This window comes from Dermacentor andersoni, chromosome 10 (genome assembly GCF_023375885.2).
Source record: "Dermacentor andersoni chromosome 10, qqDerAnde1_hic_scaffold, whole genome shotgun sequence".
Classification (NCBI taxonomy): Eukaryota; Metazoa; Arthropoda; class Arachnida; order Ixodida; family Ixodidae; genus Dermacentor; species Dermacentor andersoni.
Window position 1 is genome coordinate 28,586,873 of NC_092823.1, and position 12,979 is coordinate 28,599,851.

Genomic DNA, 12,979 nt, shown 5'->3' on the forward strand with positions numbered 1-12,979 from the left:
TTTGTCGTCTGCTTGCAGACAGTATACTACAAAACGAAATGTTTCCCGTCTTCCAATGAATGAAATCTATATCTAAAAAATTTATTTTTTTCTCGAGCTTAAACACGTTTGCAAATCATAGTACGTGTGACTACAACACATTATAGCTATTAGTTTCTCTGCTTCGTCCCTAGGTTGTGTTGCACACAGCAACAACATTCCAGTGGGTCGCTGGCACCGATGATGGGGTCGATTTCGCTGTACAACCAACGCAGTATTTGTTTCGAGAAACAAATCGACGCCAGAATTCGCTTTATGCCATTTCTTCAAACGCGTTTCGCACCGCCACCCGCTCTCCTTCCTCCTCGAGCAACGCGAGCCCAACAACCTAAGCTCTCAACGCAAGCACCATTTTCTCGACATAAACTATGGATTGGATCCGAACGTGCCATTTCCCAGCCACAGCCGCCGCTTGGATCCAATCCAATCCACCAGACACGCCATGCGAAGCCGGTCTCGTAACGAGCGTATGATCGCTCCAAACTTCCAAACTCCCGTCGGGTTCGGCGCCTACATAGCAGACGACGTCCGGTTGCCCGATCATTGATTGACACGAGCGTGTCGTCATTTTGACATCACCAAAAGCGTGGCCGCACCCCGCGGCTGGCGACGTCGGCGCGGAGTAGGACAATCGCGCGCGCCGGTAAAGGCCGATCCACACGACGGAAACAAGTCTGCGGGCCGATCAGTCGCGTCATGCGACGTCACGGCCCGCCGCGGTCCGGCGCAGAGCACGTCCACATGGCGGACCACCATAGCAGACGGCAGAGCAGACCAACCAGCTTCACTAACGCATTTTCGCGTTATCATTCTAATCAGTCCGGCTCGAGTCCCTCAAAGCCAGGAACTGCTCAACGAGGGATACAAAATAAAAAACCTCCTCGTCACTCCAAGAGGACATGGTGTGCAAAAAAATTGCAGGACGCTTAGCTTCGCCTTCAATAGTGGCACGCGATAGCGTTATCGCACCCTGTTCGCACCGCCCACTCATTCGCTCGGCATGCTCTTGACGAGACGAAGGGGAGAAGCGGGCGAGTGGTGCGCCACCTGTCGGGGCAGCGCCGTACATTGCCAGGAGGGGGTCTTTTGTGTTTGCCGCAAGATGGCTCTGCGTGTGCGCCAAGCGCAGAAGAAATGTAGCAGAAACGTACTTCGCTACTCGTTTAACTGCGACTTCTGTAATTTACATGCTCATAATTACCAATATACACCGCAGTATATCTTTCTACAGCAAGTTTCTAAGCCAACACCGCGTTCACTAGAGGCGCTTTTGTCGCGCTTTCAACCATCGAACTCATGGCTGAGTGGTAGCGTCAGCGTCTCACACTCCGGAGACCCTGGTTCGACTCCCGCCCAGCACATTTTGCAAGTTGTTTTTATTTATGAATTACCTTCCGGGATTTTTCGCTCACGTCCAACGCCACTGACGTTGACGACACCGGATTTTCTGCGACAGGAGCTCCTTAACGCTGTCGCCGTGAAATATGTGTGCTGCACGCATGTGTAGTCGGAACGCCGGACATGGGGCGCTATTCTAGACATTCCGCCATTTTCTTCAATGCGTGACGTAGACGCCACGCGAAGAAAATGGCTCTGATGGCCACATTTTGCTTTTGTAACGTGACGCCAACTTGACGTTTTGCGTAAGAAACTGAAACGAAGGCGCTCAACGTAAGGTTCTCGGTAAAGCAAAACTGTTTTCCTCCACAGTAAAAATAAAGCAGCTAGCTCAACGAGCATAATTATTCCGTCGAAAACGCTTCTCGCTTCCGTCGTCTGCTGCGTACAAGCCGTCGTCTGCTTCAATAGAGAATTTTAGTGCGTCCGGTACTCCGGCAGGCGCGGGCGGTTTGCCAGATTAGCGGGGGCGTAAACGTGAGCGGCCAGATTGGTGGCGCCAGCTGGTGGTGCAAAGCTCAACCACCAAAACAGAGAGCCAATTATATTCTTCTTAGCTGGGGTGTAGGTTTTCGACAGCAGCGTAATTGTGAACACAATTACGCCGCTGCTGAAAATTTGCACCAGCAGCGAAGCAGAATAAAGTAGATGACTGCAGTTTTAGCTCTGTGTTTGTCTGGTTGAGCTCTACAACACCAGGCGGCTTCACGGCTCCGGCCGCTCACGTTTACGCCCCCGACCATCCAGCAATCCGCCCAAAGCGCCCCAGTTTCCCGGAATAGCGGACATGCTAAAAGTCTCTAATAGCTTGGAGGCGTGTCCCCGGGAAATGGAACGAGTCATCGTATGTTGGCGCCAAGGCGCTTTTTTTCTTCCTTGAGACAACATACGCGACCTACCAGTGCTGACGTGCGCACGTTCTAGGCCACATTATCGCTATCTCGTGAAACGCAAGTGACTCAGCCCGACTCGGCTGGCTGAGGAACGGCCGAATATCACCGATAGCGTTGCGGGCGCCAGAGATAAATTATTATAAAATTATTATTAGATAAATTATTATTATAAATTTAAAAAAATTAGAAAGACGCCGTTGTCATAACTTTTGATTGCGCCAAAAGGCATTAATCTTGATTAGAATACAAATGCAGCAGTGAAAAGTGGACAACATTGCCGAAAGCTTGCTATCTTCAATCAATATTATTTCGTATAAACTCGTTCTTTTAAAAAATTTTGGCTCCAAACACAAATGCAAACACCACCCGAGAGCGATGCAAATACTTTGAGCACGCGTTATGAACAAAATATTTTCATGGCGCAGAACAACGGGGAAAATGTGGCGATACGCATTGCTCTCAGCTGCCATTGCATATGGCTGCTCATTAGCGTAATTCGTGCGGCTCGTGGAACCAAAAATTACGGCGGAAAATATCAGCAATGGCGGCCCAGCGCAACGTCACGCATCGCCAAAATGACATTTACGAAACAGCCTTTCCTGTGACGCTCCTCACGGGATATTCCTTCAGCCAATCAGCAAGCTGGCATGGCGCATATCTTGGATCGCCACCACATATTCGCGAAATTGCAGATGCATTGCACTGGCTTCTGTACGCCACCGCTCACATTCTTTTTGAAGCGCTAACGTCGCAATATAGCTGCCAAGGACCAAAAAATGTATTAGTCCATAAAATTTGCAGCTAGACGTCACGTTTCGTCATCTTGATGAAAATCCAAAATTGCATATTGCAAAACTTCCGCTTCCTAGCACAAATTTCAAAGCACGTGACCTTTCGACAGCCAGTCAGAGAGTAAACATGGCGGATAATGGCGGTCGTGCAGCCGCCATGAGTGTCGAGAATAGTGCCTATGAAACGACTGGATTTTGCTGAGCTCAAAACAAGAATGGATTTGGCTGAAGTCATTCTGTTGCCGTACAACATTCGTTGGCTACGCCAAAGTCTCTGCGGTTTGCATGCGGTCCGCCGCCAAAACTAAAGCGGGAAAAGCGCCGGCGATTTGTTGGACCGCGGTCTTGCGTGGGCCAACGGCGGTCCGCACGAACTGGTGACTTCTTATCACGTGATGCGCGAACCCCGGTACAAAAGAGCAATTTGGTCCGTCGTATGGACCGGCCTTAACCGAACGAACGCGCCGAACATCGATCTCCGATCGCACCCCATGTCCACATTTAGCAATGATACACTCGGGTGCACAAATTCAAGGTAAAAACGTTATTACATTGTCGTCACATTGATGCGCTCGTGACGATCGAGCGTTGCCGTTCGGATGACCTCAGTGATACAGTTTAGACATGTTTGATGGGCCGGGCTGTTCTTCTTGGGCTTCCTCCCACGGGGCAGTAGCTTGCGTGGGGCTCACGTTGGGCATTGGGACCGTGCTCTCGCTATTGACTCCTGAGCGACGATGCCAGGTAGAGTTGCCCGCAGAGATCCCCTTCAGCACTGGCGTAAAACTGCAAGCAAAAATGTTCGGGGAATGAGATGTGACAACCGTTTCACGGACACTGTCGGATGATTTGGCAATTACTAGCTGCCTGCGCGAAGAGCAATCGAGAGCTTATTTCTGCAGGTGCAGTCACGAACGATTGTGCCAGTAACGACAGAAGAGAGCGAAGTTTAAACGTTTCAACTCGTCGTGTGAAGAAGGCACGAGTGTCTCCATAACGATGACAGGTCACCATGTGCGGACCCCGTTTCGGAGAAGCATTACACAAAACGCAGAGCAGAATTGTCGCCTGCCCATACGGCCATTAAAGTAGCCTCGTGCCTGATCTCAAGCACGCCCCTAGACTGCAGTATATTGGGAAATAATCGCGGTATATACCCCGCACAGGTAGCATTTGCCACCCGGCAGCTCCGCTGCTGATTGCCTGCACTCGATTCCGGTGTGCTTTACAATGTCCAAAGCAGCAGGCGCGCTCAGCAGGTTTATGTGGGCTTATACTGCGGTGCTATGCAGGATGCGCCGAGTTCCTCGTTCGCACGAGTTTAACCATAGTTTGCTCGATGGGGCTATACAGGAAACGCGGGGTGTGCATTGGTTCCAGTATTGCCCCTTTATTAAGTGACATATATTTTTAAGCAATAAACAAGGCTTATTTTTTATTGTATTCCCCCAGAATTGTATTGCGACCGCGGCGGTAGCAGAGCCGTCAATTTCTTACAAGCGCGAAACGTTCAAACCATGTCTGACTGATTGAAGAAGGCACCACTGTTGGTTAAATGAGGCATGCAACTCCCAACCCCATAGCACTTAGGCTCGCTCCGTTCCCAGACAAACTACGAGGTTAGTTACCTCCCCCTGCCGCCCATTTCTTCCTTCTCATTAGCTCTAGCATAACCACTGTCCAAAGCTATAAAAAGCATGAAGACACCACTGAGAGCGGTCAAGGTCGCCTGCTTTTTGCGAATCTTAGAGCAGTATTGAGACGGCGGTGCGACTGACCATTCCGAATAGCTACCCGGGTACACGAGTTTTCGGACGACAAGGGACAAGGAGACGTGACGAGCGGATCATAGACAACACGGGGCCTCTCCGTAAGCGCTGAAAAACTTTTCCTTTTTTTTATTTTCACGCACAAGTGCTAAGTGCTGTTCAAATTCAGCGAAAATATATCGTGTACCTAGGCGCGCTCAAGACCGCATGCACGCGTGAGATGCGGGAAACAAGAGGTTGGGGCAACCGAGAATTGACACTGTGTCGTGCAACCTATGACGATCAGCAAAATCCGCGAATGCCGGACAAATTAGCGGATCTCTTAGGCATCTAGGACCCTCTGGGCCGCACTTATCGGCGACAAGATAGCCTTGCTGCCTGCGGGATTATATTACTGAGCTATGCCGAATGCTGGGTTGCGGCATTCATAAGTTGAAATCCCCGCTCCCCGCTTTTTTTTTTTTATTCTGCAGTGCACTACTTCTGCAGGCTTCGAGTGGCGCCTGATCCCGGCGAAAGATGGCGAGAGCGAGCGGGGCTATACTAATCCAGGTACAACCAAATTAGGAAGGCCCACTAAGCTTGAACAAAGGCACTCCCTCACCAGAACAGGAAGTGGCCTCCCTGGTGCAGAATTCGGCCACAACCTCCCTTATGATCTCTTCAATTAACCAATGGCCCTCAGTACTCAGCGGCTGCGGAGCACCTGACCAGGGCTGCGGTCACACTTCCAACGCAGCAGAGGGTGCTAAGAATCTCTGGGCCGCCAATGGAAACTGACCCTTGCAACGTTTAACACCCGAACCCTCTCGAGTGAGGCTAGCTTAGCAGGACTCTTCGAAGAACTATCAGACATTCTTTGGGATATTATCGGCCGTAGTGAGATTAGAAGAACTGGTGAGGCTTACACATTGCTGAATAACGGCCATGTCCTCTGCTATGGAGGTCTCGCGGATAAGAAGCAACGCGCAGTAGGATTCCTAATCCATAAGGACATAGAGGGCAACAATGACGAATTCGACAGCACCAACGAGAGGGTAGCAGTAGTCGTAATCAAACTCAATAAGAGGTATAGATTAAAGGTAGTACAAACCTACGCTCCAACATCCAGTCACGACGAAGAGGAAGTGGATCAGTTTTATGAAGATGTTGAATTAGAGATCAGGAAAGTGCGAACGCTGTATACAGTAGTAATGGGCGAGTTCAATGCAAAACTGTGGAAAACGCCGGCCGGTGAACAGGTAATTGGCAACTACGGTGTCGATTCTAGAAGGGCTAGAGGACAGATGCTGATAGAATTCGCAAAAAGGAATAAGCTGATAATAACGAACACCTTTTTCAGGAAGCGTAGCAACAGAAAATGGACCTGGAGAAACCCTAATGGTGAAACAAGAAATGAAATTGATTTCATACTTTCTGCCGATGGCCAGCATAGTGCAGGATGTGAAAGTGATAGGTAGGGTAAAGTGTAGTGATCATAGGTTAGTGAGGGCCGGGATTCAACTCAATTTGAACAGAGGAATAAAATTGGTCAAGAAAAAACAGGTCAACTTAGAGGCAGCAAGGGTAAAATCAGACAAATTTTGGCTGGTACTTGCAAAACAATTCTGTCGCCTTAGAACAGAGAGATGATGATGATGACATAGATGTAATGAATGAAAGCGTAACGAGGCTGGCTTCAGAGGCAGCAGTTGAAGTCGGAGGCAAGGCACCAAGGCAACCAGTAGGCAAGCTCTCCCAAGTAACAAAGGACTTAATAAAGAAACGACAAAGAATGAAAGTGTACAACTCAAGAGAAGATAGAATTCGCGGAACTGTCAAAACTGATCAGCAAAGCAAGAGTAATTGATATTAGAAATTATAACGCGAGAAAGACTGAAGAAGCTGTTAAAAATGGACGCAGCTTGAAACCAGTGAGAAGGAAACTTGGCATAGGACAAACCAAGATGTAGGCACTGACAGATAAGCAGGGTAATATCATTAGCAATCCCGAAGGTATTATACAAGCAGCGGAAGAATTCTATACTGACCTTTACAGCACCCAGAAGAATCAGGAGCACACTATTCGAAACAATAATGAACAATGTACAGAAACTCATCCCATAACTAGAGATGAGGTCAGAAGGGCCTTGCAAGGCATCAAACGGGCAAAAGCGGCAGGAGAGGCTGGAATAACAGTCGATTAGTTCAAAGATGGAGGAGACATAATGCAAGGAAAACTAGCGGCTCTCTATACGAAGTGTCTATCCACTGAAAAGGTCCCAGAAAACTGGAATAATGCAAACATTGTACTAATCGACAAAAAAGGCGACGTTAACGAACTGAAAAATTACAGGCCCATTAACTTACTCCCAGTATTATATAAAATATTTACCAAAATAATCTCCAATAGAATGAGGGAAACATTGGGGCTTTAGTCAATCAAGGGAGCAGGCTGGCTTCAGGAGAGGTTACTCTACAATGGATCACATCCATGTCATTAATTAGGCTATTGAGAAATCCGCAGAGTACAATAAGCCTCTCTATATAGCTTTCATGGATTACGAAAAAGCGTTGGATTTAGTAGAGAAACCAGTAGTCATAGAGGCATTGCGTAATCAAGGAGTACAGACCGTTTAGGTAAATACCGTGGAAAATGTCTACGGAGTTTCCCCAGCCACCTTAATCATACACAAGTAGGAAGATACGTATAATGAAACGGGTCAGACAAGGGGACACAAGCGCTCCAAGGCTATTCACTGCGTGCTTGGAAGAAGTATTCAGGCTATTGAACAGGGAAGGTTTAGGAGTAAAGATTGACGGCGAATACCTCAGAAACCTTCGGTTTGCCTATGACATTGTTCTATTCAGCAACACTGTGGACGAGTTACAGCAAGCGATTGAGGACCTTAATAGGGAGAGTGTAAGGGTGGGGCTGAAGATTAATATGCAGAAGAACAAAAATAATGGTAAATAACCAAGATCGGAAGCCAGCCTCTAGAGTCTATGGAGGAGTACGCTTACCTAGGTCAACTAATCACAGGGAACCCTGACCATGTGAAGGAAATTCACAGAAGAATAAAAATGGGTTGGATCGCATACGTCAGACATCGTGAGCTCCTGACTGGGAGCTTACCGCTATCATTCAAAAGGAAAATTTACGAGCAGTGCATTTTACCGGTGCCGACATACAGCGCAGATACTTGCAGACTGACAAAGAAGCTTGAGAACAAGTTAAGTACCATGCAAGTAGCGATGAAACGAAGAATGCTAGGCATAACTTTAAGAGACAGAGAGTGGTTTGGACCAGAGAGCAAACGGGTATAGCCGATATTCAAATTTACATTAAGAGAAAGAAATGGCGCTGGGCAGGTCATATAATGCGCAGATTGGATAACGGCAGAAGACTAGACAGCGCGACGAAATTAGGAAGTTTGCTGGTGCTAGTTGGAATCGTTTGGCGCAGGACAGGGGTAATTGGAGATCGCAGGGAGAGGCCTTCGTCCTGCAATGGACATAAATAGGTGGCGGCCACCCCTGCTGCCGCCGCCGCCGCCGCTGCCAATGATGATGACGATGATGATTTTATCGTATTGTGACAAGTAAATTGCTGAACGCTTTGACACTGGCTACTCGGCAAAGAATTTTAGATATGTTGACGATTATGCCATTATTTTGAAGGGGGTTTCGCAGGGAGGGGGCTCAACTGCAGTGAACCGTGTTCTTGAAATTTTCCGTGAGAGCGCCTTTGGATTGAGTTTCACTTTTGAGTTGCCTTCGCATGCATGTCTGCAGTTCCTGGACATTTACAATGTTATTGCTGGATCCGGTGCTTGCTGGAGGTATTAGCTTCGCTCAAAAAACGGTATTTGAAACTACCAGCCTGCTCATTCGAAACTTGTCAAAAGTGGTATAGCAAAACACTGCCTGCGCGCTGCTCTTGATAAGTCCTGCCAGCATGAAATGCAACATAGCATGTGTTTACAGCTGCAAAGACTACACAGAGCAGGATTTCAGTGTGAGATGGTCACCTCGGTGACGGAAGCCCTTGACAAGGAAGCGCGCGGCCCATCAGAGCTCCGCCCAAGCGCAGAGCCGCAACGCCGGAGACCTGTTGCCATCCCGTACTACCACCGAATCTCTCACCGCCTCAAAAAGGTGGCTGAAAAAAAGTCCCCGCGGTTTTTACAGCGCCCAAGAAACTGGCACGCATGTGAAACATAGTGCAGGTAAGGAAGAACAGAAATGAATGCAGTATCAAGCACGTTGACAGGTTCGTCCTATGCAGAATAGGGGTAGCGTACCAGACACCTCTCTCTTGTGGCAACTAAAGCCCCTCAATTTTTCAAAAGTAGCGCCATTCGTAGATATTTCCGCCACCCCGCTCACCCTGGCGCCTCCTCCTCCACGCCTCCTGTCGCCCCAGCCTCCTCCGCTCCCCCATTGGCCAATCTGTGTCACATGGAAGCAGGTGCCGCGCTTTTGTATATTTTTTTCTTTCCAGCGCGGAGCAGGCGCCGCGCTTTTGTATATTTTTTCTTTCCAGCGCGCGCCGACCTCCATTATTGGGCCTGCGCGACGAAAGTACGGCAGGCGGACTGACGGAGTGCGTTAGCGTAATAGAACGTGCAGGGCCGAGAACTTAATTGCGATGCCACGCTGCTGCGCCTTCGGTTGCCGCAACAGACACAGCGAGGGCAAAAAGCTTTTTGCTTTGCCGTTCGGCGGGCGCAACGCAAAAATAAGTGTGGATTCGCAGGATCGGGCGGGCTGACTTTGAGGAAGTGGCAAAGAACGCACGTCTTAGTGAAGTAAGGGCCACGGCTACTCACAACCTCTTATTTTGAGCCTAGTTCACGCCTTCCGCTTCGAACAAGTGTGTGTTCATGCTCTGCGGGGTTTTTAGCGCGTTGTTTGACTTTCTTTTTTCGAATGTGCTCTCTTTGTTTCATGTAGTATCGTCTTGCGGTGAAGTGCACGCATCTGCAGCTGGCCTGTGACATAAACTGTGACAAACTCGTACATTGCGATCCTCCCCGAGTTGAAGTCGTGAACATGGCGACGGCGGCAGCAGCCTGTGTCATTGCATCCAGAAGCAGCAAGCGTCGATATGACTGTCCGGACCCGTTCACCTACATGACCGACGTAGTTTTTGAGCGTCAGTTTCGCCTTTTCAAAACGTCAGTGCGCTGGCTGTCTGACCAGTTAGGCGAAGACTTTCCTCTGCGCAGACAGTGTAGTAGGTAAATTACGCTTTCTGAGCACAAACTGGTGTGACCGGGCTGAGGAGGAAGAGTTCGTGCGATCACTTCGGCTCTATCCGGCTCGCTCCGGCTTCCAGAAGTACATGTTGCTGGGCTTGTCTGTTCGTATTGATGAGTAAGGAAAGACGGAAGGAGAACAAGGGGAGGCTTCAAGCGTTGTGCGTCCACCGCGCCCTAGTGCCAGGCCAGGTCCGGCGGCGTCATAGGAGCATTGGGGCACATGCAAGGATCTGGGGTTGAACCCGGACCAAGCAACCTGCGAATGCGAAGTGGTCACATTATGTAGGAAGAATTAATGGAAGCTGGGCTGCCTTGGGTGCACCAGGTGCCGAAAGCAGTTGCCGCATTTGCACGGTAGCCTTTCACTGCACGGGCAGAGAGGCGAAGGATGTTACTTCGCCAACACGGACCGCCTCAGCCGTACGAACGTCGACCGGGAATTGCTTTGGCTCACGTACTGCGTGAGCAAAAACGTAGACGTGTGGCTGTTGAAGGAGATGACCGGCGACTTGTTCCCTCTGTCGGAGCACGCCATCGCCGACTGGAGGGACTATGCCCGTGTAGTCGTTAGGGACGAGCTGCTGGCACGACCTCTACTCGGTGGTCAAGGGAAGGTAGTGCAAACTGACGAGTGCCTTCATCGCGGCAAGCAAAAGTACAAGCGAGGCTGCCTGATGATGGGCGTCATCACTCCGCCAAGTCATAAAAATTGCGACGGTGTTACATATCGGGGACCATGGATCTTCGGCATGCCTTTCTACCTCTTGTTTGGTCGCCATCCCACTCTGCCTTTTGACACCTTGCTACTAACGCCTTGCTACCTTCGGTTTCGCGACATACCAAGGAATACGTCCATGAGGCCGCTGGTCGAGCTCGTATGGCTCGCCAGATTGCCTGTGATCTACTTACAGTGGCTCAGGCTCCAAAAAAGACTCGCTACGACAGTCGCCACCGGAACCATCAGTTCTCTCCCGGAAATATCGTTCTGCTGTGGACTCCAAGTCACCATGGCGGCCTGTGCGAAAAACTTCTGTCACGCTATACGAGGCCCTGCCGGGTATTGCGACGATTAGGTCAATTAAATTACGAAATCGCCCCTGTTGAAGACACGCCGTCCTCGTCCCAGCTACGAACTGATGTCGTCCACGTGTCCTGTTTAAAATCGTACTCTTCAGCTAGTTCACCATCAGTCGAAGAAGCGCCAGAACGCCACTCCGGCCCCGGGGGTTATGTTACGGTGCATTTGGAAAGAACTGTGCTCGCAAGAGGAAGACGAGGAGCAAGTGGTAGAATCTCTCCTGGAGCTGCGGCCTTTGTACCAGCATGCGCGATTACGACTAACTTTTCCCCATGTAAATAGTTGTAAATGCATTCGTGCGTCGGGCTTCCTCTTAGTAATAATATTTAAGTATCCGTCACGACATCGTGCTTTTTTGCTTGTTTCACAATACCCTTATAGCGCTAATCTTGTTACATTATATATGTCTGGCCCATATTGCACTTCACGCAGGTTACACAATCATCTCAGCTTCATGCACATCTACGGCACGAAGGTCACTTTCAATTCATCAACCCGCCCCCGCGTCATTCGCCTATGAAATGACCTCCCAGGTTTCGTCGTCGCCGAATCAGACAATCGAAAATTTCGCAAGCATCTAACCACGCACTTAACGAGGTAATATAGATCAGTAGCTTTTATTGGTTCATTATGTTATGTGTCTTCAGTGTTCATTTACGTTGTTCAACATGAAACAACCATGCCCACTGTACATCAAGTTTTCTTTCTGTTTCCGTATTAACTTAGTTCTTTTATCATCTTTTTAACATGCATGCATTTTTCAGATAGCTCTTGGATCTTCTGTAGTGTTCTCACCTGAAATTTATGAATTTTTGCCTCTATCTTGTATATATATTTATTTATGTCTGTAATCGAATATGGAAGTTTGATCGATTTTTGTTTGCCTTTGTTTTGCGTTGTTTTAGCCTCATTTACCGAATCCCTCAAGCAGATGCATGTAATGTATGCTTTGAATAAAACAATATGGCACTGGTGATTCGCAAGCTATTTTCCTAAATTGTTCTTGCAGGTCGTGATCTCTCTCGTCTTTTAGATAATGCTTGTTTTCTGGTCGAACATCTCTTTCTCGTAATGCATCGCCGGCGATTCTCTCTAGATTCTATCTATTCCGAAAATCCTGTGCGGCAGCAGCATCAGACGGCACGCCTGCCTCATCTAGGTCTGTGACATTCAGAAAAGCATGAAATGCTTCTTTAAAGGCTTGTCAACGTCCCGCTCGACAACACAGGTCTTGAGCAGAGGCTTTCATCGCTCCACTGAAAATCTGGCAGCCACGGGAGTTGTATAAGTTGAATGTCCAAAAGAATACCCAAACACAGTTCAGATCTAATCCCCAGTTGAACTGTTTCTCCAATCCGGCCATTTCAATGCACGTCACGAAAAATTGCATATATCGGATGTTTCACGTAACTTGCATCAAAGTTTTAATGTAGAGTGGTATGTGTGCTTAGCTTATACAGATGAGATCGGCAGAGTAGCGTTTGTAGCAGTCTTTAGTTATTCAGACCATATATTTTGAAGTGCAATTCGTTAAGTCATTAATTTTGTGCAATTTTGCAAAACATATGTTTGCTTTGTGGCATCAGTGATAGTTGAAGATTTGTAGCGTGTGCTCAGAAAAACATCATATAGTTGTTTTCGTGAAGTTATGTTTTACGTGTGTGGTGTTTCTTTTTTTTTTTTTGCGGACTCTGAAGAAACTAATTGAAATATTTTTAGAAGTGGCATCACTGCGTTTTTGCACGTTTAGATCGTAACCCTCTGAATT

At 48.3% G+C, this 12,979-nt stretch overlaps 1 protein-coding gene across 1 annotated transcript in view; it reads right to left on the bottom strand.

The window, feature by feature from the left end:
• Positions 1-3,650: 3,650 nt before the first annotated feature.
• LOC129381878 (uncharacterized) overlaps positions 3,651-12,979 on the bottom strand; it is a 60,605-nt gene continuing 51,276 nt past the window's right edge. The window contains exon 5 of the mRNA XM_055065101.1: positions 3,651-3,907. Within this exon, the coding sequence (XP_054921076.1) occupies positions 3,727-3,907 (181 nt within the window). The 3' untranslated portion in view covers positions 3,651-3,726. The remainder of the gene's footprint in view (positions 3,908-12,979) is intronic.